This window comes from Thermothelomyces thermophilus, chromosome 1 (genome assembly GCF_000226095.1).
Source record: "Thermothelomyces thermophilus ATCC 42464 chromosome 1, complete sequence".
NCBI lineage: Eukaryota > Fungi > Ascomycota > Sordariomycetes > Sordariales > Chaetomiaceae > Thermothelomyces > Thermothelomyces thermophilus.
Genome location: NC_016472.1, coordinates 1,719,649 through 1,743,689, shown reverse-complemented (window position 1 = coordinate 1,743,689; position 24,041 = coordinate 1,719,649). Strand labels below are relative to the sequence as shown.

At 57.6% G+C, this 24,041-nt stretch overlaps 11 protein-coding genes across 11 annotated transcripts; 6 read left to right on the top strand and 5 right to left on the bottom strand.

The window, feature by feature from the left end:
* Positions 1–36: 36 nt before the first annotated feature.
* On the bottom strand, positions 37–1,234 carry MYCTH_2294813 (uncharacterized protein). The gene is made up of 4 exons (XM_003658660.1): positions 913–1,234; positions 741–795; positions 514–596; positions 37–408 (listed from the first exon to the last, which is right to left on the bottom strand). Exons 1-4 carry the CDS (start codon positions 921–923, stop codon positions 324–326), a joined length of 234 nt encoding a protein of 77 aa, XP_003658708.1. The 5' UTR covers positions 924–1,234; the 3' UTR covers positions 37–323.
* A 298-nt stretch (positions 1,235–1,532) lies between these two features.
* MYCTH_2294811 (uncharacterized protein) lies at positions 1,533–2,887 on the bottom strand. The gene is made up of 2 exons (XM_003658659.1): positions 2,163–2,887; positions 1,533–2,074 (listed from the first exon to the last, which is right to left on the bottom strand). Exons 1-2 carry the CDS (start codon positions 2,775–2,777, stop codon positions 1,754–1,756), a joined length of 936 nt encoding a protein of 311 aa, XP_003658707.1. The 5' UTR covers positions 2,778–2,887; the 3' UTR covers positions 1,533–1,753.
* Positions 2,888–3,460: 573 nt separating this feature from the next.
* Positions 3,461–5,272, top strand: MYCTH_2294810 (uncharacterized protein). Its single transcript, XM_003658658.1, has 4 exons — positions 3,461–3,609; positions 3,675–3,800; positions 3,897–4,015; positions 4,102–5,272. Exons 1-4 carry the CDS (start codon positions 3,558–3,560, stop codon positions 4,756–4,758), a joined length of 954 nt encoding a protein of 317 aa, XP_003658706.1. The 5' UTR covers positions 3,461–3,557; the 3' UTR covers positions 4,759–5,272.
* Positions 5,273–5,473: 201 nt separating this feature from the next.
* MYCTH_90985 (uncharacterized protein) lies at positions 5,474–8,053 on the bottom strand (the record flags this gene model as incomplete). The annotated part of the gene is made up of 3 exons (XM_003658657.1): positions 5,474–5,750; positions 5,842–7,602; positions 7,767–8,053. 3 exons carry the CDS (start codon positions 8,051–8,053, stop codon positions 5,474–5,476), a joined length of 2,325 nt encoding a protein of 774 aa, XP_003658705.1.
* Positions 8,054–9,217: 1,164 nt separating this feature from the next.
* MYCTH_2294805 (uncharacterized protein) lies at positions 9,218–10,413 on the top strand. Its single transcript, XM_003658656.1, has 3 exons — positions 9,218–9,397; positions 9,671–9,983; positions 10,135–10,413. Exons 1-3 carry the CDS (start codon positions 9,356–9,358, stop codon positions 10,272–10,274), a joined length of 495 nt encoding a protein of 164 aa, XP_003658704.1. The 5' UTR covers positions 9,218–9,355; the 3' UTR covers positions 10,275–10,413.
* A 41-nt stretch (positions 10,414–10,454) lies between these two features.
* Positions 10,455–12,642, bottom strand: MYCTH_2294802 (uncharacterized protein). Its single transcript, XM_003658655.1, has 4 exons — positions 12,418–12,642; positions 11,390–11,799; positions 11,214–11,325; positions 10,455–11,155 (listed from the first exon to the last, which is right to left on the bottom strand). The coding sequence occupies exons 1-4, from the start codon at positions 12,438–12,440 to the stop codon at positions 10,618–10,620; spliced, it is 1,083 nt and encodes a 360-aa protein (XP_003658703.1). The 5' UTR covers positions 12,441–12,642; the 3' UTR covers positions 10,455–10,617.
* A 192-nt stretch (positions 12,643–12,834) lies between these two features.
* On the top strand, positions 12,835–14,557 carry MYCTH_2294800 (uncharacterized protein). The gene is made up of 2 exons (XM_003658654.1): positions 12,835–13,264; positions 13,327–14,557. The coding sequence occupies exons 1-2, from the start codon at positions 13,001–13,003 to the stop codon at positions 14,326–14,328; spliced, it is 1,266 nt and encodes a 421-aa protein (XP_003658702.1). The 5' UTR covers positions 12,835–13,000; the 3' UTR covers positions 14,329–14,557.
* Positions 14,558–15,440: 883 nt separating this feature from the next.
* MYCTH_2294799 (uncharacterized protein) lies at positions 15,441–17,646 on the bottom strand. The gene is made up of 3 exons (XM_003658653.1): positions 16,206–17,646; positions 15,840–16,142; positions 15,441–15,730 (listed from the first exon to the last, which is right to left on the bottom strand). The coding sequence occupies exons 1-2, from the start codon at positions 17,436–17,438 to the stop codon at positions 15,885–15,887; spliced, it is 1,491 nt and encodes a 496-aa protein (XP_003658701.1). The 5' UTR covers positions 17,439–17,646; the 3' UTR covers positions 15,441–15,730; positions 15,840–15,884.
* A 209-nt stretch (positions 17,647–17,855) lies between these two features.
* Positions 17,856–20,179, top strand: MYCTH_2294795 (glycosyltransferase family 57 protein). Its single transcript, XM_003658652.1, has 3 exons — positions 17,856–18,188; positions 18,264–19,844; positions 19,949–20,179. The coding sequence occupies exons 1-2, from the start codon at positions 17,951–17,953 to the stop codon at positions 19,808–19,810; spliced, it is 1,785 nt and encodes a 594-aa protein (XP_003658700.1). The 5' UTR covers positions 17,856–17,950; the 3' UTR covers positions 19,811–19,844; positions 19,949–20,179.
* Positions 20,180–21,711: 1,532 nt separating this feature from the next.
* Positions 21,712–22,038, top strand: MYCTH_2294793 (uncharacterized protein). Its single transcript, XM_003658651.1, has 2 exons — positions 21,712–21,889; positions 21,944–22,038. Exons 1-2 carry the CDS (start codon positions 21,728–21,730, stop codon positions 22,007–22,009), a joined length of 228 nt encoding a protein of 75 aa, XP_003658699.1. The 5' UTR covers positions 21,712–21,727; the 3' UTR covers positions 22,010–22,038.
* Positions 22,039–22,548: 510 nt separating this feature from the next.
* On the top strand, positions 22,549–23,360 carry MYCTH_2114377 (uncharacterized protein; the record flags this gene model as incomplete). Its single annotated transcript, XM_003658650.1, has 2 exons — positions 22,549–23,147; positions 23,222–23,360. The coding sequence occupies 2 exons, from the start codon at positions 22,549–22,551 to the stop codon at positions 23,358–23,360; spliced, it is 738 nt and encodes a 245-aa protein (XP_003658698.1).
* Positions 23,361–24,041: the final 681 nt, after the last annotated feature.

The following is a 24,041-nucleotide window of genomic DNA, read 5'->3' as shown; positions in this document are numbered from 1 at the left end:
CGCCACGAGACATGTCCTCCGATGCGGTAAATACTGTGAAGATGCCCATTTTTCTCTCGGAACCTATTTCGTTTGCTCATCGTTGGTCATGATCAAATATCATTATGTCCATGCCCGCGGGCCACATTACACGACTGAAACACCGGAGTCAACAACCTAGGACAAGAATGAGGTAGCAGGTATGGATCTATTTCCCATCTTTGCCTCCCATCAAAAACCAGTACCGCCGAAATAAAAACTAAAATGGAACAGACACGCTTAAATGCACCACCTCTCCCCCTCCTCTCTCTCAAATCGCCCTAATCCAGTCATGCCATGCCGCTTCATAGCCCACCCCTGAGCGCCAGGACCAAGTGAAGGGTAGCCCCGCCCACCAGGGAGTAGTCGTCCGCTGTCTTGTCATCGAGCCTGTTCACATACATCACACACGCGCGCGCGTTGGCACTTGTCTCTCTGGATGTTGATAAAGGGAGAAAGGGGGGGTGGGGGGGGAATGAGGGAAAAAGAGCTTACATCTGCTTGCCGCCGTGGATGAGACGCTGCTGGGCCGGCGGGATGCCCTCCTTTTCTTCGACGAGTTCCTTGATCTTGGAGACCTGTTGTTTTTTCCCCACGGCAGAAAAAAAAGAGAGAGGGGGTTGATTCCATCGGTGAGTGTTCTCGGGAGAGAGAGGTGACAGATCAAATCAAATATATATGTATATAAAGGGAATGAGGAGGGAAGAAGCGATGGGACATACCTGGTCGGAGCCCTCGATGTCGAGCTCGATCTCCTTGCCGGTGAGCGTGCGGACCCTGGTGGTTGGAAAAAAAACGGTGGTCAGTCATCGGGCCAAACGAGGACGGTCTGGTGGTGGTGGCGGGGCTGTCGGGGCCTGTTGTGGACGGGATGGATGGTGCATCGACGCATACTTGATGAGCATCTTGGCGGGTGGTTTGGTTGCTTCCTGGTGGTTGATTTCTTCTTTCCGGAGTGGTGGTCCGAATGAGGCTGGCGAGTCTCGCTTGGAGAGAAGCACGGCAGACAAGTTTTATTTTCTTTTTTATTTTTTCCCTTGGAGACTGCACCGCGATATGAAAGACGCGTGAGGGCCGAGCGGGCTGAGAAGCTAGGTAAAGAGGTGTGCAGGTTCGAGGTCCGAGGAGGGGTAGTGGGGTAGCTACAGTGAGGGTCGCGGCCTTCCGCTGTGTTCCTTACTGCTTGAGAGAGTGGGGCCTCTCTGATAGGAACCCGATGCGTATTTTGCCGGAGGTTCTGTCAAACAATACCGTAGACTCTGGTATTTATAATGCGATAACTGGATCTCTTCCAGATCCAACTAGCAGTTCCAGCAGTTGACGCTAACCATGACAGTAAAGATGAAATCCTCGGTTCTGCTTACGAACCGGCTCTATCTAGCTTGCTGGACAACGCGTCATCATTATGGTCTGGACGGCAATTACGATGAAAGAGGTCAAGGACATCCTTATGTAGCGGACCCTGCCAGATTGACGTCGCCAGCCCTAGGCTGTAGGAAGGCCACGAATCCGTAACCCGCGCAGCCATGGGGAAGCAACCAGACAACACATTGTTGTCAGCCAGGCAAGCTGCTGCTACCTCTTGGTCGTCCACCGCGCATGCACCACCTTCTTGTGCAAGCCGAGAATCATCATGTTGTTGTTACACAGGGACTGCTAGCCGTTTGCCCTTAAACATACAGTAGAGATTGTTCATCACCACCAAGCGATGCCTTCCAAACGCCGCCTTTTCCCCTTACTTCCTCTCCGTCTGGTCGAAGACGTTCAGACCCAAGCCCTCCGAGTCGAGGAGCAGCCTGTTCTTGCCGCCCGCCTCCTGTAGCAACCCGGCGATCGCCCGGGCGTTCTCCAGTTTCTTCAGCTCCACGTACGCCCTGTTCTTCTTGATAGCGTCACCGATAAGCTCCGCAGACCGAGCCTCACCCTGGGCCTTGACCACCATGGCTTGCTTCTCCTGCCGCGCCTTGTCGACGACAAAGGCAGCACGCTGCGCCTCTTGTTGGGCGACTTGCTTGGCCTCGACTGCCGCTGTGAATTCGGGGGAGAAGCCGAGATGCTACGTCATCCGGGTTAGTAAGACGAAAAGAAGGGAAAAGGAAAAAAAAGAAAAGAAAAAAAAGGAACGGGCAGCGAAGAGAACATACCGTCAACGACACGTCATCGAGCAAGATGTTGAAGCGCGCGGCTCTCCGGGACAGGTTGTCGCGGACGAGCTTGGCGACCATCTCTCTCTGGGTGATCAACTGGCTGGCGTTGAACTGGGCGACGACGCTCTTGAGCACCTCGTTGACGATGGAGGGGAGCACGCGCTCGTCGTAGTCCTGGCCGAGGGTGCGGTAGATCTGTGGCAGCGCCTGGATGTCCGGCCTCGACAGCACGCGGCAAGTGATGTTGACCATCTGGAGGTCCTTGGTGCCGGTCAGGGAAGAGACGTTTCTCGGCTTGGCGCGCACGTCGTAGATGATTGGCGTCTCGAACCAGGGGATCACGAAATGGGTTCCTTCGCCGTAGATATCCTTGCTGATACCGCTTATTCTCCGGTACTTGATCGCTCTGTGGCCACCGTCGACGTTGAACAGGGCGTTCTGGAAGAGCAGAGCGCCGCCGCCGAGGAGGAGGAGCCCGGCGAGACCGCCGCCGAGGCCACGGGGAGAGCCGCCGGGGAAGCCGCCGCCCGGCCCAAAGCCTGCACGGCCGCCCGCCCTCGCAGCCGCCCGGATCCTGTTGGCATAGTCCTCAAACGGGCTGCGGTTCGACATGTTGCCTAGGTGCTAGGTGCTGTGATGTCGTCGGACTCGCGACTAGACACAGTCTGGTGTTACTCGGTTTGCTCGGTGGAGAAAGAGCTTCGGCAAGCTTTCTGGGCAAAGCTGGTCCGTGCACTGGCTCGTTCGGGCCCCAGTGCGGGCCTGCAACGGGCACTACACTACCTTACCTAAGGTATCTTTTAGTGCACGGTACGGAGTACAGATTACATAGTACAGTACGGATTACAGTACCTGGTGCGTTCGGAGTACTTACCCAGCACAGGCTTGTGTTGAGACCAATGGATCTTTTTCACCAACTTGGGTCGTGCGCCTCTCGTCTCTTCATGTGGCATCTCGCCCGCTAAAAAAGGAACTCAATCATCTTGAACCTGAGATGCACACTGCTTGCTTGCCTTGAATAGCCGTGTGAATACAGGGACTCAGGTGAAGCTGGAAGACGGAGAGAGAGAGAGAGAGCTTGATCCCCCTCCCCCCCAAAAAAATTGCTGTGGTAGCCCACATTGTCTGGTATAATCCATCCATATCGTTTCTTGCTGCCTTTGTTTGGTTCAGGATTCTCGCTCTCCCGCTCTGCATCGCTCACTTCTCTGGGCCCAGAACGTGACAATTACAACACTGCGCATTCCCGTACCGGTCCCTTTCACATACTCCGTACCGGATTTCTGATTTCCCATTGCGTCTTTTTGTCTTTCTTCTTTCCCCATCTAGTAGCATCAAATTCTTTCAGCAGACGACTGGTCGCCTGCAAGAGCGATCTGCTCCGCTGCCACCATGTCAACCAGACAACCCTCTCGCGTCGTGTTCGTGGGGAACATCCCATATGGTGAGTCTCGGAGGGTGTGTGCTTGCCGCGACCTGAACTTGGGATGCTGACCCCCGTCGGTGCAGGCTTGACCGAGGAGCAAATCACAGAGATCTTCAGCGGTGCCGGGAGAGTGCTGAACTTCCGGCTCGTCTACGATCGCGAAACTGGTCGGCCAAAAGGCTTCGGCTTCGCTGAGTTTCCCGATTACGGTGCGCAATCCTTCCTGTCCTTAATCTGTGCCGAGTCCAGGGCGATTGCTTACTCTCTCTCTCTCTCGCTCTCTCTCTTCTTTTCGCTTGTTCTAGACTCTGCGGCCTCGGCGGTCAGAAATCTGAACGACTACGAGATCATGGGTCGCAAACTGCGAGTCGACTTTAGCAACGAGACGGTCAGCGACGACGACAACCGCGACCGGGATGGCGCAGTATGTTTGTCTTCTGGTTTACTTATCTCTTCAGCTTTTCTTCTACTGTGCGCTCCAGACACTGACCAACCCTCCAATTTTTCCAGGCCGGCGCCGGCGGCATCAACTATTCCAACAACCCCGGCGCGACCAACGGCAGCGGGTCCTCGGCCTCGAACCCGTCCGCTACTTCGGGCGGCAGCTCCTCCCTGCCCCCGCTCCCGCAGGGTAAGGACCTGCCGCCCGGCGTCTCGTGCACCGACGCCATCTCGCGCACCCTCAACACGCTCCCCCCCGCGCAGCTGCTCGACATCCTGCAGCAGATGAAGGCCCTCGCCACCTCGGACCCGGCCCGCGCCACCGAGCTGCTCACCCAGGCGCCCCAGCTCAGCTACGCCGTCTTCCAGGCCCTGCTCATCATGGGGCTCGTCTCCCCGGACGCCATCACCTCGGTCCTCGAGACGGGCGCCGCCGCTCCTACTCAGGCGCCCGCGCCCGCGCCCGCCTCCGCCCCCGCGGCTACTATCCCCGCCCCGGCCGCCTACGGAACCGTCGGCGCCACCGGGACGCCCCCCGTTCCGGGCGGCTACGCCCCCCCTCCCGCTGCTCCTGCCCCCGCCCCGGGCCCCGCGGCTCAGGACCCGGAGGCCCTCATGCGGGCTGTCATGGAGCTGCCGCAGGAGACCATCGACCAGCTGCCCGAGACGGAGCGGCAGCAGATCATGGCGCTCAGGACGAGCTACGCCGCCCAGATGCGCCGTTAGCCGCGTTCCTTCTTTTTTTCCCTTATGGGATTCGGCTGCGGTGCGTATCGGGCCTCTTCTTTGCTGCTGCTGCTGCTGCGGTGGGACTTTTTAAAGAAACAAAAAGGAAGAGAAAAGGGAGGGAAGGAGGGAACGTTGAGTTCCGTGAGCTCAGAAAAAAAGGGGGGGGGCTTGTGGCCTCGGGTGGTTTGCCGGTTGCGTGGCTGGTTAAATTTAGGGTGCCTTCCTTCGTTTCCTCTTTGGTGGATTGTCATCCTCTCTCCTGGCGTTATGGAAAGGTTTAGGGATTCAATTAAAGAGTAATGCTGAGGTGCAATACACGCATATACATGCAATATCGTAATGTGTGAGTGAGTCTCAGCTCGGTAATGAACAGGGCAAGGGAATTGCTATGCTACGACTCGACATTCATCGGTCATTGACAGGTTCTAATCGCCCCGAGTGTTGACAAAACCACTATCCCATTATTCTCCTGACACCAGTACGAATGCAGCTTTCCCCACCCCCTTCGCCCCCCTTCCCATTCTCTCCGTGCCTCGAAGTATGCAGCCCCCATGTATGTTTCATGTACGTATACCTATAGTGTTCGGATTCATGTACGGGGTCTCAGCATTTTCATGGATCACAAGACAAAAGACAAACAAGACGCCCCCGCCCCCCGCTTCCAACGCCAGAATCGGCAGACTCCAAAACGCCTCTAGAAGCAACCACAGCCTCAAACAATATTGTACACCCTCTTCGCAATCAGGTAACACGCGACCCCAAAGAGGATCAGGCCCGTGGTGATGGCGATAAACCATTTGAGATCTCCCTCGTACTCCTGCCCTGGCACCCAGACGTTCATGCCCCACAGACCGGTGATGATGTTCATCGGCAGCACGATGGTACCCAACACGGTCAGCTTTCCGAGGACGTCAGCCGTTTGCTCCTGCCGCTCATTCATGCGTATGTTGATTTGCGCGAGGTAGTTCCCATGGGAGCGAGCCAAGATCCTTTAATTGTGGTGCGAGATTCGGTTAGTATTGTGCGAGCCGATTCGAAAGGGCCGGAACGGGTTATGGGAATAGGGGACGGGAAACTCACTTCTCATAGTGACTCAGGTTCGAAGTCATGGTCACGATATGATCCTGAATGTCGCCCAAGTACAAGCCGATCTCGGACCGCGGTGCCACCTCCCAGTGCTCGTTGCAACGCTTCGCGAACCCCTTGATCACGTCGGCCTTGTTGCTGAGCAGGCGATACAGCGACATGACTTTCTTGCGGCAATCTCCGACCCGCCGGAGCATATCCCGCCCGGCCTCGGCCGACCTCACTTCGGCCGAGGCGTCGCATTTCTCGTTGAGCCGCCTCCTCTCCTCTCTCAAGGCGTGGTCTTCTTCCGAGTGCATCTGCAGGATCGCATAGTCGATGTCGTCGACCTCGTCTTCGATGTTTTGGATGAGGGGGCCGAATGCATCCGTGATGTCGTCGATGATGGCGTACGAGATCCAGTCTGACGAGAGGATCAGGTAGTCGCGCAGCTGGCGGATACGCCGCCGCACGTTGGCCGGGTGCGGCGTGACGGAGAAGTGGAAGCTGAGGACGCCCTCCCGGAACACGACGACGTACATGTTGACGGGCTCGAGGAACTTTTCGCTGGCCCGGTCCTGGTCGAAAGAGCGGTAGTTGACAAAGTAATAGTTGCGGAAGAGTTCCACCTTCTCTCGCTGTTCCTGCATCATGATATCCTCGGCCGTGAGCGGGTGGATCCCAAAGGCCTTGGAGAGCACCTTCATCTCGGCCTCGGTGGGACTGAGAACGTCGAGCCACCAGACCGGGCGATCTCCGTATTTGAGCGCTTTCGACGGTTTGCCATTCTGGGCCGGCTTGGAAGCGTCCGGCGACTTTAGGTCTGAGGGGGCACATCCGCCCGGTCCCGTTCTAGTCGCCTCACTGTTTGTGGACGTTTTCCGCTCGAATTCCTGGCTTGTGGCTGCCAGAGACGGCTGTCTTGCTGGGATCCTTGGGTCGCCGCTCTGTCCTCCGAGCACCTGAAACAAGTCAAGTTCTTGCTCCTGCTCTTCTTCGCCATCCGAGGTGTCCGAGAGAATCGGGGGATCGGGCATGAAAAGGTCTCTGAAGGTGCCCCCGGGCTGTACCAGCTCGGAGATGGTCTGACTATGGATGGTGCTCGGGAGCTCTTCGTTGAAGTACGTGAAGCGGTAGGGGGCGGCCTCCTCGGCCTGAAACCATCCCCGGTGAACAGGCCTCAGCCTCCCGTCAATCAGCTGCGGTTCCGTGATCCGCTTCACACGACGCTCCTCGCTCCGGCCCTCCTTTTCAAACCGACTCCATTCGTCCAAGATGGAAAGGTCTGGCCATTTCCCACACCGCCTTCGAGTCCTCTGGCGGGACGCCGAGTCACGATCGCGAGTGGAGGGCTCCTCGTCTCCGAGTTCGGAGAGGCCGTCTTGCGGAAAGCACACGTCTTCTTCGGCTTGTAGCGCAATGGTCTTCCTCCTGTCCGATGGTGACGGTCGGCCACCTTCGTCCCCGCTCCCTCTGGTCGTCGAGGTCTCGCGGCGGTCGATCTCGTCACGCAGGAGCACGTCGCCAAAGCTCATGGACATGCGGTTTGTCGGGTGCAGGGCGGGCGACCCTGGGACCGAGGGCGGATAATTGACATTGTAGGAATCGGCCGGCTGTCTTCCCCTGGCGCTGCTCGCCTTGCTCGAGCCGCTGTGGCTGGGGGGCCCGTTCTTCCGCGAAGCATCTGCAGATCCGTAACCGCCAAAAGTATCTCTTCTCGGGAAAACCGGGCTCGAGAGAAGAGGCGCACCCTCGTCCTCCTCGTCGCTATCTGCCCTTGTGGCGACCGTCAATCTTGTGCTAGCTTGTGGGGTTGGGAACGAGGCACTCGTCGTCATTATCGAGGGGCGCCTGGGTCGAAGAAACGGCTGCTGGGCTCTGAGGTGCGATGGATCAGCCACACGTCACAACGAGCTTGTGGTAACATTGACAAGCCTTACCTGTGGTCCAACAGCGACTCGCTTTCGATGCTTGTCGTGCTTAGGTTGCCGCCAGGCCGCGCGTAGAAGCGCTGCGAGGCGTCTTCCAGCACTCCTTCGTTAACGTTGTCCTGTGCTATCTCGTCGGCGGGAGCGGCAAATGACTTTCTTCTCTGCTTCTTCCTCCTTCCCCCCCTGTGGTTCTTCCGCCTTCTCGGGGCAGGGGCGGACGGGGGTGGGGGATGTGAAGCTTGATCAGAGGCTGAGGCAGCCATGTCCGGATGGGATTGCTTCTTGGACAATTCCATTGGGGATAATCACCACCCGAAACGGCGGGTCTGACCAGGCTGGCGAATCAGGCTCAACGGGTGCCTGTGGCGTCTCGGCGCGCGACAACGTGGGTATTGCTATTTGGGCACATGGGTCTTGAAGCTCGCCTCGGATTTCGGGGGTCTTGTGTCGAGCAATGGCGCACTACACTAGTGTAGGCAGCGCGGGGCTGGGGGCTGGTTCGCGCGGCCAGCGAAGTGCTCCGAAATATGATTGGGGCCACGTTCCTTAGTGGGTTTGGAGTGAAGGGTCAAAGGCAATCAGGTGCTGGCTCTGGGGTCAGCGGGTCGAGACCCAGTAAGTGCAGTTCGGCGGGACTGACTTAAAACTGCTATTCGGCCGGTCGTGCCCGCAGAATATGGAGGAAAGAGTCGCATTGTTGAAGCTTCCCTACACTTTCGATGGAGAAACGTTGGCGGGTTTGGGCGCGGGCATGGAGAGGGTTGGCACCTCGACCAATCTTCAAGTGATGTCACCCCATCGAGGCAGCCACTTATTGGTTCCCGTGGGGTTGGGCGGCTTGAAACACGGAATAATTCTTAGTGGGCCTCTGCAGCTACCCGTACCGCCATCAATGAAACCCCGGGCGCCCCAGCTGCGGCGCGATCGCTACGGATTTCTGCTAGTCATTGCTTGCTCCTCGGATCCGCATCATTTTGCCGGCAAGGTCGGCGATCGGTTTCCTCATGGCATAGTCGTAAGTGTCGGGTAATGCCCGAGCAAATGAGAAGCGGCAGCTTGAGCTGCAGGTGCCTCCTCCCATTGGGACCGCCAAGAGGTCACCACGGTTTCCCAATGTCCCACGACCCTGAGCGGACAGGCTCAGATGCGCATGTAGGGATCGCTGTGGACGATAGTACAGTACAATGCATACATTACATAAGGTACATGGATGGACGATCGCCAGGTCCTGAGCACCTGGTAGCATCTCGACTCGGCTTGCATACAAACCGCCCAACGGTCGCCGCAGGGAGCTACCCTTACATAAGATGTAAGCCTCCTACATGAGGTGGTTCTATTTACAGGCAGTACCAAGTGATTGCGTCCTCGGATACGCAAGCCCCTCCTGCCGTCCGATGAGGCGATAGCGGAGGGGTTGGTGGAACCTAGGGCACCTGCGGATGTTGCTTAACGTTCGCGCCCCTCATGTAGGTCGAACAGGTATTCCAGCTCAATTCTGTGGACTTGGGATATATCAGTTGTCTCGGAATTCTAAGTGACATCATCCCAACACCCATCAACTTCTTCCTCCTTAGTACAAGAGTTGCCCGATCGTCACCATGGCCGGCTTCCCAAAGCTCATCCCCGCCTTCACGGTCCAAGTAAGCAGCGATCTAGCCCAGCATCCAACTCCCCAATTCCGTCCTCACAAAAGTTTCCTTTCCGGGAAGGAAAGAACTCGCCCTCAACACGCCACTTCTCCCTCACTTCTCCGCCTCCCCTTTCCTCCTTCTCCCCCGTTTTCCTTCCTTCTTCCAATCTGCCCGCTGGAGACAAACAATTCCCCCCCCCCCCCCCACCCAATTCTCCTACACACTTGCAGTAAACAATTGGAATCGTAAACAATACGAACAACAGGAAAAAAAAACCAATAGGTTGCGATCGAACCCCCAAAAGCCATCTCTTCCTCCCTGACGGTCGTCCCCTTCCTCTCGACGGGGGGCACCATCGTCTCGGAGCCGTCGTACCCGATCAAGCTCGACGCCGCGATCGAGCACGGCGCCGACTACATCAAGGCGGCCCCCGACGGCCGCCACGTCCGGCTCGACGTCCAGAGCACCGCCCGCGACGCCGCCACGGGCTCCCTCCTGCGCTTCATGTACCGCGGCAAGATCGCCACCACGGGCGACGCCGGCCGCGTCCTGAGGGGCGAGGAGAATGCGGGGACCACCGACTTTGGGGAGGCTTGTAAGTTTGTTCCTTCTTTTCTTTCTTCTTTTACTTCTTTGTCCTTTCTCTTTTGCTTTTATCTTCCTTGATTTTAGTTTGTCTTGTGTGTTCCGGTTGCAAGACAGTAGGGAAAAAAATAGAAAAAGTTTCGCTGATTGAGGGGGTCTAGTCTCCATTGTCGAATTTGAGGTCGGGAGCAAGGAACTGGCGGCACTGGAGGAAAAGGTGTACGTTGGTTCGGGCCGCTTTGTCTTCGAGCCCGGGAAGCCGACCATTGTCGAGTACAAGGTCAGCGAGGTTGCCGCGTAGGTGGGACGGCCTGGCATTGGGGGAGTGTGGAAAGGCTTGCTTTTGATCCGGCTACCTCTGGTAACGTCGCTGTGAAAACCGATGCGATATACTGTGATTTGTATGCTTAACGACACAAACCCATTGAACTGATTCTGGTTTTGATGGGTAAACTATAGGGTATCCGCTCTGCATTTATCGGATCACACGTGGCCAAAGAACGTCGTGCCATCCACACTTCCTGTGCCGCTTTCTGACGCTGCCCTTAGACGCACACCCAGCTCTCACTTCGCCCGCTATGCAGAATTATCTCTTTTGTTTCCCCCCACTTGTTATCCATGCGCGCCTGGCCGGCCCGCTCCGTTCAATTACTGGCGGGCGGTCCCCCCGCCTTCTGGATCAGCAGCTGTCCAACTGCAATGTTGGCAATCTCGTACGCCTTGGATCCCTGAGGAAACGTCCCGAGAGCCGCCCAGAGGTCGATCAGCGGCTGCATGGGCTCGAGATCCGACTTCTTCAGCAGGTTCAACGTGGTTGCGGTGAGGATGAAGTGGCTGAAGCAGCTGTTCATCGACTTCTCGAGGTTCAGGCAGAACATGTCCTCGAAGTGTGACCAGTACAGGTGGGCATAAACCCGGAACATCTGGCGGAAGATGGTCTGGCACGTCTCCATGAAATTCTGTGGAAACCCACTCCGCTTACCCACCCAATCCGGGCCTGATTCCGGTACCGGGGTGCAGAAGGCCGGGTTGTCGGCGTACGAGACGCCAGCTGGGTCCGTTGGGAAGATGCTTGTGTCATCGAGTTTACCCGTGATGTACCGCTGCACGAGGGTCAAGTACTCGTAGGCGGGGATCTCGACGGGCTGGTACCGAGAGTTGAGCCAGGTGAACGAGTGGTTGCTGGTGCAGTTAGTATACATTTGTTCACTTAAAAAGGGGGTTCGATAGGCCGACTCGCCTTCCTGCCGACATCTTGGCGCATCTCCTAGAATTGCAGATGGAGGTGCCATCCTCTTCCTTGTCGTGGACCAGGCGGATAAAAGTAATCAACATCCTCCAGTGGTCGACAACTAGCAGACGGGGGTCAGCCGCCGTTGTGCCTGAGCCGGCCACCGCCGGCGATTCAATGCTCACCTTGGTGCGCAATCCATTCCCCCATCTCGACCGTCTTGGGCTTTGCGCTGAGCGTGAGAAAGTTACCCTTGACGATGTGCTTCGCATAGTTGGCGTTGAGCCACAGAGGTTTCACGGGAGGCAGGTGGTACGAAGCGAGAACCTCCTCCGCTGACGGCACCATGCCGCTGGCCTGGTCCATGCCGATGGTCTCAGCAAGTGATGGCGAGGTGGGGAGTGGCGGGAGCTTCACTGCAAGATTGGAGGAGGAAGACTGGCTTCCTGGCTGCCCTTGGGGTAGATTTCCTGGGTGTTGTCCCTGGGCTTGCGCTTGTGCTTGAGCCTGTGCTTGCGCCTGCGCCTGCTGCTGCTCGGGGCTCGGGGAGCTTGCGCCCGAGTTTGGGCTTCTCTGGCCGCGGAAGCGGGCGTTGCTGTTTGTCAGTTAGCCACAACGCGGCTAGCTAAGAGGCGGGAAAAAGGTGTGGTGACGAGGCTCAATGCGCAATCAAGACGAGGATGCATAGTTGCTTGCAAACATGGTCTCATATCAGCCACAAATCAATTCTTGCGGCACACCCCATATTCGGTTCTGGTCGGACACACTCTTACAGTGCCGAATACAATGAGCCACACTAGTGGTTTCATTGCGTGAACGGATGATGAGTTTTGTCCGTGATGAAACATATGACGAACAGCTCTTGCTTTGTGAGTAAAACAGCAGGGGAAAGGGAGGGGGAAGGATAGGAACCGGGGGAGGGGCGGAGGAGGTTGAAACTTGGGGTGGCACTACCCTACCCCTGAGCACACAGCCTTTGAACACTGTCCCCTGAGGAGCCCAAAGCGGTAAACAAGAACTACTTGCTTTGACACGACATTGGAGAGAGCTGTGGCTTGAAGGAAAAGCGTTGAAAATCTGCTAACACACTCTTACGCACGGCTGGCTCGACGCGGCTCAATGTGCAGGCCAGGTGCACGAACGGGGTGTTGGAGGTGGAGGTTGGTGATTTGCGGGGAAGCAAGCGGTGGAAGCGAAGGGCGGTCGGACTCACATTCCAGAGAAGAGGTTAGACATTATTGCTGTGTGACTTGAGTCAAAGACGGGTATGTAAAAAAAGAAAGTCTGCGGCGCAAGGGAGAGGCCCTGAATAGTCCAAGGTAGGTCGTTTACACGTCAATCTGCGCAGGTCGTCATGTACGAAGAAGTATTGTTTACTGATGAATCGGATTGGGTTGCAGGTTCCAGACCTCCTGAATCTTTGGGCAGGAGACATCCCCCGCCGTTGTTAAGCCGTTTCAGCACTCCCTACCCCTAGGGTCTCCTCTTATCGATATCGGGGACGGGGCAGGGGTAGGTCGACGTGCTTGATGAGTCAGCAGAAGAAGTGGGTGCCAGGTCGTTATCTAATCGGCTAGTTGACCAATACGGAGGACCGAGACGCGACAAGCGCAATCGACGGTTTCCTGAACAGGGCTGAGCAGCGCCGCGACCACCAGACTCGTCCACTTCCGCCTCCAAGATTGAGACTTCCGGGAACCATTGCGCGCAGAAGACGCTAGTTCCGCTGTTTCTTAGAGCGTGAAAACGAGAGAGTACACATTTTTCCCTCGGTTGCAAATCGATTCATTCCAACAATGTCTGACTCCGAAGACCCTGTCGACATTGCCGACGAGGGTGCCGACGATCTTTTCGGAGACGGCGATGAGGCACTTTCAGATGCTGAAAATGCCGTGAGTGACCGTGAGGCGGCTTCGGAGAGGGAAGGCAGGGAAGCGGATGCGCGCTTCCACGACGACCACGACGACCACGACGACGAAGAGCCTCGCCAATTCCGCGAAAAACTGGTGTCCGAAGTTCCATTGTATAGGCACCGCATTCCGCGTTCCAAGGACGGCGGAGTAAGTCACGACAATTGCTGGCCGGTTCCTGACCCGAGCGCCCTTACTGACAAGATGCCCAGTTGCACTCCCTGCGGGTTCCCGACTTCATCAAGTTCAAGCCCATGGAATACAAGTCCGATGAGTGGCAGCCGAGCAAATGGGACCTTGACAACGCCAACTCGGAGAACCCGATCCCCTCGATAATGTGGCGCCGCGATCCGGCGACCGGCCGCATGCAGAGCAACGCCAACATCTACCGCTGGAGCGACGGCTCCGTCACGCTCGCCATCGGCGACGAGCACTACGAGATCCAATCCAAGCCCCTCGCGCCGCCGAGCAACAAGCCCTACCGCGAGGTGCAGGACGCACACTACTACGCGGCGGCCGCCCATCTGACGACTAACTCGCTGCTGATCGTCGGCCACCTGACGGAGCAGTACACGGTGCGCCCCAACAAGGAGCTGCAGGACCACGCGCTGGAGCGGCTGAAGGCCGACCTCGCCGGCGCCAAGAGGGACCGCAGCGCCGAGATGATCATCGTCACCAACGAGGACCCGGAGTTGCAAAAGAAGCAGGCCGAGCTGGCCGAGAAGGAGCGCGCCAAGCTGCAGCGCCGGCGCGAGACGGCCGCCGCTCGCGCAGACGGGCTTGGCGGCCGGTACAAGAGCGGCGGCCCGTTATCCGTCGGCGACCTCGAGGGTCGTCGCGGCCCGGCCGCCGCCGGCAGGAAGCGCGGCGCGCCGGGCGCTGCCAAGCAGAAGCGTCGTCGGCCCGAGTACGACTCGGACGATGACCTGCCGAGCGGCACGCGCCGTGGGGATAACTACGACATGGACGACGGCTTCCTGGTCAACAGCGACGAGGAGAGCGAGGCGGCGGAGGAGGACGAGGAGGAAGAGGAGGAGCTGCTGGACGATGAAGAAGAGGAGGAGGAGGAGGAGAAGGATGACAGGCCGCGGGCGAAGCGGCAGAGGACGTCTGACCCGGACGAGGATGCAGAAGGTGAGGAGGACGCCCCGACGCACGAGACGTCGAGGGGTCGCAGACGGCGCGTCATCCAGGATGATGACGATGAGGAGTGAATTATTTGGGGGACTTCCTGGGCATGTATAACATAATCCAAGCACATGGTAACAGACACATTTGGCGTCTCTGACTCGGAAAATGGCAACAGTTCAAAGGAATCACATTTACCTGCCGAGCTTCACTTTTGATCGACCCAGGGGGGCCGAATGCAGCGCCTTTGCTTTAGTTACGAAGGGCACTAACCTACATCATATGAGCAATTCATTTTCCCTTGGGTACGTCGTGATTGAGGAGCAACTCCAAGGTAGACTCTCTGGCAGTCCGGTACGGGATCGCAAGCTAGACACGCCAGCTGGTTCACCTATCTAGATTACTATATAGTCACTGGACAGTTTCAATATAGATGTGCGAGGATGTTGAAGCATTGTTTGCGATATATGTCCTTCGTATCAGCCTTGGCTCCTTTAGCCACCAAAGCCTACAGCCTCATCGATGGCTTCGCTCGCTTTTGCTTCACAGCGCCCGGTTGAGGCCGTCCGTTGTCTCGACGTCGGCCCGTGAATAAGGAGGGCTCTGAGGGAAAATATGATTCTTGCGCTAGGCAACACTGCACAGAACTCTTCTGGTCCCCGCAGGGCCGTGTGGCCGCGGGGATGTCTAAGAAGAAGCCGGACCAGGTAGTGACGATACCGGGGGCCAACCAGGCGTGCGAAAAAGGGGCGGTACGTTGCATGTAAGTGACCTGGGTTTCCTCCGAAGCGAAGCCTGTGACTCCAGAGGGACTTCTCGAACCCCATACGCCAACAGACGAGCTCGCAAGCGTTGCCGAGCATCAGAACCGACGACCAAGCCTAGGCGGACTGATAGCATGAGGGCGAGGGCCGCCTCTTCGCTTCTCGTTTTTGTATTTTGCCAAAGATCCCATGTCCGAGGTGGATGTTGTGACCGTATGTTCGGATCCTGACGTTGAGGATAGCTTTCGAAAACAAGTTTGCAGCCAGAAAGCCGTGGTAGTTTTCACCAAGCCGGCAAGCGAACTCCTGAGCAAAAGAAAGAAGGAGTGAAGCTTTGGGATTTCGGCCGGAAGCTCACTGCACCACACCCGCCATCGTTGAGACGCTGGCCGATTCGCCCCGGTTATGCGTCCAGGTCTTCTCTGGACTACCCGTGAAGCTATACACGAAGACGATACTAGTCCGGCTATCAGCCGCTGGTCCCGCGAGTAGATGTGCAGGCATCTTGACCACACCCCCGAGCGAGGCTAGTCAGACTCAAAGAGGTACCGTCGAGTCGACCTCGTGGAGACATCCCTGGTGGAATCACATCAAGACCGTCAACAGCGTTTGAAATCTACACTGGTAAGTCACCAGATGGCGAATTAGGTGGTCCACACATCGGGATGGAGGTGTGATGCCTGCGATAGGTCGAGCATAGCTGGCTGAACTGAACCATGTTAACCTTCATGACATATATCAGTACGAGCTGACCGCAGCATTCGAGACAGTACGGTATAAAGATGAACAATAAAGTTGTAGATACGCTTCAGCAAATGAGTTATACCACTTACTTCATAATTACTCATGCTGCTGGTATCTATGTCGAATAAATCTCATCAAAAATAGCCTGGCGTTCCTGACCGGGACTGCCCTGAAACGCCGGGAAACGCTCCGGGGATTGGATTCACTGCTGTGTCTTCGTCCGAACTCGGATAGTTGCCCACTTCGTCTGGCGCATCAGGCGGTGCCCGCATCGCCTCCAGAGCATCAGAGTCCAATACTGGTGGGTGAAACGGTTTGATGGTGTGGATTTCGCGTCCCGAGGGCATTTGTGCAAGGAGCGGGCCAACAGGGGGTATCGGCTGAGTGAGCATCTGGATGTAGCGCAAATCGTCAGAGATAGGGTCAGAGAACAAACGGCCGGGGGCTCGACTAACCGTATCGTTCTGCTTCACCCACTTCGCTTCCAGCATCTCGAGCACTCTCGTTTCCTCCAACCTTCCGCCATCCGCCCCCCAGTCCAGCCCCCGCTCAACCTTTTTATCTTCCCTCTTCTCACTCCACTCCTTCCTGAGCCCTTTCAACCCCCCGCCCTTTCTCTCGTCACCTTTCCTCTCAATACCCAGCTCCCCCAATCCCGCTCGCAACCACGCGATCCCCGTCCCCGTTTCCCCTCCAAGCTCCGCATCGATCCCAAAGAACCGGCACGCTCTCGCCCGACTGGTCCTCCTCAGATCCTCTACGTACCTCACCAAGCCCTCGTTCACCTTCCCAGCAGACCCCAACCCAGAACTAGTGAGAGAGGAAGAGGAAGAAGACGAGGAAGACGAAGAAGCCAGCCCCGCGGCGGCCTGGGAAGCGTGCTCCGCGGCGGCCAGGCACAGACGCGCAAACAGGTGGGCGCGCACCTTGGGCACGTCCGGGCTCTTGTACATCCACTCGGTGTCGTGCGGGTTGCGCGCCTGGGCGACGGCCGCCGGGTAGGGGTCGTCCTTGAGCACGGCCAGCAGGGTCGCCTCGGCGAGGGCGAGGGACCGCATCGCGCCGAGGGTCGACGGGGCGATGTCCGGGCAGGGGGGTCGTTGGGCGGCCGCGGCCGGGGAGAGGGAAAGGCGGGCGCAGAGGTAGTCGTAGATGGAGGCGGCGTCGAGGAGGTGGCGGGTGGCGGTGGTGATGGCGGTCTGGCGCTGGGTGGTGCCCACGGGGGCCGTGGTGGTCAGGTAGAGGGGTTGGAGGGCGGCGCGGGATTGGAGGGTGTGCGTGTTCGCGAGGGCGGAGAGCGCGAACAAGATCTCGTGCTCGAGGCTGTGGATTTTGACACGCGGGGGCTCGCGGCCGGGCAGCGAGCTACCGGACAGTGTCGGGCGCCATTCTATTTGAGGCGTGGCCGTGAGAGTGACGGAGGGCTTGTCGGCGGAGTGGGAGCCCTTTGGAGAAAGTCCGGCGTCGAGGGCGAGCAGATAGGGAATGTAGGTCTGCAGGGTTGACGCGACGGTGGAGAGAGAGGATGCCTGCGAGGCCGGAGGGAGGCGCTTGTATTTCTTGAGTGTGTCCCGGACAACGCCGCGATGGGTGCTGGCTTGGAGGGGCAACGAGGGGTGCGATTCGCTGGTGAAGCTGGAAGAAAACGAGAAGGAGGATGTTGTGGGGAGGACAAACGGGTAAGGCATTTTTGGAATGTTCGGTTCTGGTCTATACAAATTAAACGACAACACAGACAAAAAGAGGGGAAAAAAGAAGAAACATAAATGCAAGAGTTACAATCGGAAATTCCAGATACGCTGGGGAGGGGCTCTATCCCCCGGAAGATTCACGAGTTGATGTCCGAGATGTTAAGAGCTTCTTCAGCTGCTCAATTGGGGTGAACGAGTGGGCATGGTTTGTGAGAGACAGCAGTGAACCCCGGTCTGTTCTGGAGGGGTGACATCACGCTGGGCGGGGGGTCGGGGGGTCGGGGGCACTGTGCCTGGCGAGCGCCCCCGCTGCAACCCTAACCCCTGTCATGCTTCCAAGGTACATACACTAAGCTCCCCACACAACGCTCGCACCCGAACGTCAATCCCTGTCTTGGCCAGATTGCTGGCGACCAAAAAGTTCCACCCAGACAATGACCGTCAACAAACGAACCTCCGCAGATTTCGATGCGGCCTTCTCTCCGACCTGAGCGATATCCTCGGTGACAATGGCCAAGCCATCGCCTTCTTCACACAAACCAAGGCGAAAAGCCAAACATGCTGTCGATTCGCCGAGCAGTTTCCGCAACAGTGGCCCCATCGAGACCTTGTCGCGAGCCCCAGCCTTCCCTCTGGCTGCCTTCCTCTGGCCCGCGAGGGGTACCGCCTCGCAATGGGAATTGTTGCCCCTGATCCTGATGGCTGTCGGCCTCTTCAGGTGGGCCGCGGGGCTTTGGGGTTACTCTGGTACGCTTTCTACTAGCCCGAACCCGGCGGCCCTCTTCGTGCCCGGAATCGACGAGGGTCAACTAACCCGGCCAGGTTTTGAGAAACCCCCCATGTTCGGCGACTACGAGGCGCAGCGACACTGGATGGAGATTACGACGCAGCTTCCCATCTCACAATGGTACTTTCATGACCTCGAATGGTGGGGCCTTGACTACCCGCCTTTGACGGCCTACCACAGCTGGCTCTGTGGCAAGATCGGCTCGCTCATCGATCCGTCGTGGTTCGCTCTCTTCTCGTCTCGCGGCTCACACGATCCGACGCTCAAGGTATTTATGCGCGCTACGGTGATCGTGTCGGAATACCTCATTTACATCCCGGCCGTCGTTGTCTTTGTGCGCCGCTACAGCAGACTCAATGGGGTCGCCAATTGGTCCGCCGCGGTGGCCCTCGTCGCCATCCTGATGCAGCCCGCCACCATCCTGATCGACCATGTCCATTTCCAGTATAACACAGTGATGCTTGGCTTCGTCGTGGCGAGCATGTCCAGCATGCTTGCCGGCCGCAACCTCTGGGCGGCCGTCTTCTTCGTCGCCGCCCTGGGGTTCAAGCAGATGGCTCTGTACTACGCCTGCTCTGTTTTTGCCTACCTTCTCGGAAGCTGTGTGTTTCCGCGAATCAACCTCCCCCGTCTCATCGCCATCTCAGCAGTTACTGCTGCATCCTTTGCCATCTTGATCCTGCCCATCGTCCTCGGCACTCTCGTGGACGTGCACCGCGGGATCGACTCCCGCCCGGATATCGACGGCCCTCGGCCTCCCTTACCGCTCTTCCAATGGCTTGCCGACTACCTCGATACCGAGGCTTTTTATTACCCAGTGGTCGAGCAGCTCGTCCAGATGGTCCACCGCATCTTTCCTTTTGCTCGCGGCCTGTTCGAGGACAAGGTCGCCAATTTCTGGTGTGCCTTGAACGTGGTCGTCAAGATCAAGAAGTACCCGTCCGAGCTGCTCCAGCGTGGGGCGCTAGTGGCAACCTTGATATCCATCATCCCCCCCAATCTCGTCTTGTTCTTCCGCCCGAGGAAGGAACTGTTGCCCCTAGCCTTCGCTGCGACGGCCTGGGGCTTCTTCCTCTTCAGCTATCAGGTCCACGAGAAGAGCGTCCTGCTCCCGCTGATGCCAATGACCCTGCTACTTGCAAGCAGCCACGGGCTGAATAAAACCACTCGCGCCTGGGTCGGCTTTGCCAACATCCTCGGCTGCTGGACCATGTTCCCTCTGCTACAACGGGTTGGTCTAGCCGTGCCCTATGCGGTGCTTACTTTGCTCTGGGCATACCTTCTTGGCCTGCCGCCTACCTCGCTGAGCGTCTACTTCCATGAAGGTAGCAGCAGCTGGACCCAATGGGCTACGCTCTTCGTCCACGGCTCATTCTACCTGGTCATGGCTCTTTGGCACGTCCTGGTGCAGTCCCTTCGGCCACCACCGGACAAGCCAGACCTGTGGTTGGTGGCCAACGTCGGCGTGGGCGCCGCTGGCTTCTCTCTCTGCTATCTTTGGTGTCTTGGGAGGTTGTTGTTGCAGGGCGAAATACTGCCCCGGTCATGGTTTGTGAGGAAGGACAAGGTGAAGACCCAGTAGACGGGTCAGCTCGAAAAGCCGTCAGTGAGAAAAGGTGCGCTTACAGTTCAATACCCCCAAACATACATACCCCTTTCCAAACGATTGGTGAGAATCCCGGTGCGATCTGGTGCCAGAACACATCTAATCCCAGCGCAGCTCGCCGACCAGGACCCAGCACAACTGGCTCCTTCCTGGCACTCGAACGTTGGCAAATGAAATGGGTTGATCGACTGAAGGGTTCCGCGTCAGAAGATAGGATGCCATCTCCGTTGCAGTCATCAGTAACGACGAATGGGATAGGGAAGGTTTCTCCACGTTTAGACGAAGCTTCAAAGCTATAGACAGCCATACACCGGTTGCAAGCAGTCTTGGCTTAACAAAGACGAAGTCACCTTACCTTTTCAAAGGTTCCACTCATCTCTCGGTGCAAGGCCGAGAGTTTTCGGTTCATGGCTCGGCAGGATATGAAAGCACTTGTGGACAAATAAGAGCAGGCAACTTCAGCGCATTAAACCATCAGCTGAGCCTGACTGCCTTCGGTCGAACTAGGCCTCGTTTACGGGCCTTGGTGCGACCTGAGAAAAGAGCGTCATTGGCGCCGTGGCGTGTGTTGGGGCCGGCACAGGTACTGCAATCATGCGAAATCCTTTCAATGCTCTGCAACCGACAGCAAACTGGCGCGCTAGGGACAGGCAGCTTTCTCTACTACGGATTACATAAAGAAGGTACAAGACCTATTGGCAAGGTTACACTGCGGCTGACTCGTTACCCAGAAACGGCCAAGGCAGCAGAGATCGACCCAGATGCGTTGTCAATCCTCCTAGCAGCCAATCGCTCTTCGCGGCGCAACCAACATCGAAATCCTTCTTGGGTCTTGGCATGCTCTCAGCCCTTTCAACTAACAGCCAAGTTGGAATGTTGGACATCGGCCGTTGGGGTCCAAAACCCACACACACAGCCAGAATCGCGCCCGGAAGATCAGCAATACTGTAGCTGTAGTGCATAATCAGCCCTGCGCCTTTCGCTGACACTTCACAGCTCATGAGCTGTTTTATTTTCATAATCCACCACTGCCTCGCTGCGGCCGGGCGGCGCGTGGTCTCAGGTTGATATGGATGCATCACTCGACCGACTCTTCTCCCATGTGGCCGGAAACGAGGTCTGGACTCGGTTCCCGCGGCACTCCTGGCGGGGGGCAAGCGGGCCGGCTCCGCTTGGGACGGGCCTGTTCGAGAACGTGTTGCACCGCACACAGTGTCGACGAAGCAATGTTGCTCGGAAAGCATGCCACAAGTTACACTACCACTCCACGGCTCCCCGCTGCCTGCGAGACGCTCTGCTCTCTTTCTGTTGCGAGACTGGATGGCAAGCCACCGCGCTCGGCATTTATCCGAGCCTTTTTGTCTGAGCCTTTGTCGATGACCTCGACTGAGAGCCCGGGACTGCTGCCCTCACCGACACTAGTCTAGGGTGCACACATGGCGTCTTTGTCCTGGAAGTTCGACGCCGCCACTTAGACCATAGAAATATCGGCACACCCCATGCCCCCAAGATGGGACCATTGGGCATCCTCTTGTTTGCTCCCCTCAGCTTAATGTAACTCAGGCAACGAACGCGTCCCACCCTTCCACGGCCGAGTCCCGTTCGAAGGTTGGTTGTCCGTGGTGTACAGCTGGTCACTGGTTAAGCTGCGCTTCTCTACCGGGCTTGCCCATCTCGCAACCAACAAGCCACTCGACCCCCCTTGTCGAGACCACCAACAGCTTCCTGCGGGCAAGGCAGCCGGCATTGAGCGGTAATACCCGCATTTGGTGTGCTAGAAAGAGACAAGTCTGCGCACCGCCTTTGTTTTCCTACTCTTCCGCGCCTGTTGGCTTCCCTCTCCTGCACTCGACATCGTCCATCCGGTCAAGAGGGAACAGCAGCACCACGGCCATGTTCGTCCGACACGCACTCGGCCTGCTCGCTGCTTTGGCAGTCGTGGTTGCTGGCCAAGATGACCAGAATAATGATCCCACCCCGACCGAGGACTCCAACACGCCCAGTGAGACCTCGGACACTTCTGGGCCGGCGACAGTCACCATAGCGGTCGGAGCGGTAAGATGGAAGCCGATGTGCTCTCACGACCAAGGCTAATTGATGAACCCCCAGAATGGCCATGTATTTACCCCTAATGAAGCCAAGGCCAATGTTGGCGACATCATTAGTGAGTTTTGAGTTGTCAGATACTCTGCTTGTTTAGCCAGGCTTGACTTACTCCCGGCTTTCTTCCACCTTAGAATTCACCTTCTACCCGGCCGGTGATAACCCACGTATGTGAACTGCTATCCTTTCTCCTCCCTCCATTCTCGTAGAGACACACACAGGTGGCTGACATTACTGGATTTGGGGGGGGGGGGGGGGGTTAAGACCGCGTCGCCCGCGCCGCATTCGGCTGGCCATGCATCCCCTACGAGTACGCCAACATCAATAAGCCGGGCTTCTACACGGGCATCTTTGCGCCGCAGGTCATCTCCAACGACGTAAGCCGGCGAACCCCCTGCAGAAGAGCATAGTTTCTAACCGTGAGGGATTGCAACGGCGAACAACAGCCCCCCTCCTACTCGGTCCGCGTCAACGACACGGAGCCCATCTTCTTCTACTGCGCCGCCCCGGGGTCCTGCGTCAACTACCACATGATCGGCGTCGTCAACCCCAACGCGACCCAGACCCTCGCCAAGCAGCTCGAGTACGCAAAGAATGCGACGTACCAGCTCATGCCGGGTGAGCAGTTTCCCTCGGAGACGCCCGTGCCGACGCCGACGCCGGGCCAGGGCCCCCCGACCTACTCGGGATCCGACAAGGATGACGGAGGTAGTGGACTGAGTGCCGGGGCCATTGCCGGCATTGCTATCGGTGGCGCAGCTGTGTTGATCTTGGGGGCAACGCTGCTGTATCTGTGCGGGAGGAGGGGTGGATTCGATAAGGCTTATCGCAAGTCCATACTGGCTCCTACGGCTGCTGCTGCTGCTGCCAGAAGCGGTGGCGGCGGTGGTGACGGCGCGGCAGGCGCTGCCAGACCCAGGTCGCCGAGCATGGTTGAGGCGAACTACGCTAACGGGCCTGCTGCCATCGGCGGTGGCGCTGACGGGCTTGGTCTCGGCCACAACCCCAACAGTCCCGGGCAGGCGACCGTCTCGACTTTTTCGGGACACGATGTGCGGAGCTCGATATATGCTGGCGCCGGCGGCTATCCGTACATCGGGACGACACCGTCGCCTCCGCCGCCCGGAGCAGGCACGCTGCCTCCGTATGGCTTTGCCGTGGTCGGGCAGCCGCCGCATGGACATCCGGCCTATGCCGGCGGGATTTATCCGTAAGTTTTTAACTCCACTGGGGCCTGCAAGGGAGGGAGTGGCACGCGCACTAACGAACGGATGTAATTTTCAGGCCGCCGCATTCGTCGCCCAGAGCGGAGCAGAAGACGCCTTTCCTCCATGAGCCGGCGCCGGTCGAGCTGCCCTCCGGGGAGCCTCCGGTACCGACAAAGCCCCTGCCGCCTGGGTACAAGTCTAGCCAGCACCCATGAGCGGGAGACCTTGTCTCACAAGGCTTTTATTTTCCCAGCTCCCTTGTCACTGGTGTCTCGGTTCTCCGTCCGGTCCTGGCTCTCTTCTTGGGTCCAAGATATTCATGGAAGCGGCGTTGCATTGCTTGGCATAGCCGATACGGTGATGGTTGTCACGACTTCAAGGACATGATTTGGAATGCTTTCAACGTGTTTCTGTTCGCCTAGATAGCGTAACAGACATCTAACAACTCTCTGCACACGCATGAGCTCAAGGTGCATCTCGGAGACCACCCACCCCATGGTCCATCCAATCACTAGAGGCTTGATCGCGGTCACGATACGATGTTGCGGTTGATTTGTAACGAGTCCGGCTGCCTCTCAGCCAAAGGCTTTGTTGCCTAAAGCTGGAAAAGGAGGAGGCATTTATTCGGCACTCCGCCTGGCAGATTGATAGAAGAGTCGGGAGAGAATGGGAGAGATCTATCCGCAGCATCAAAGCCGAGAGAGTGTGTGTGGAGAAGCCCGTTGTAGTGAACGGTCATAGGGTGCTTGCTGCCTGGTTTCAATACTCGGTGTTTCCTACTATCGTTATACGGTTGCCACGAATGAAGGTACAAAAAAACAGACAGGTGTTTCGGGCGGATAATGTAGCCGTCCCGGGAAATTTTGCGAGTGGACCGAGTCGACTTGGATGCGGAG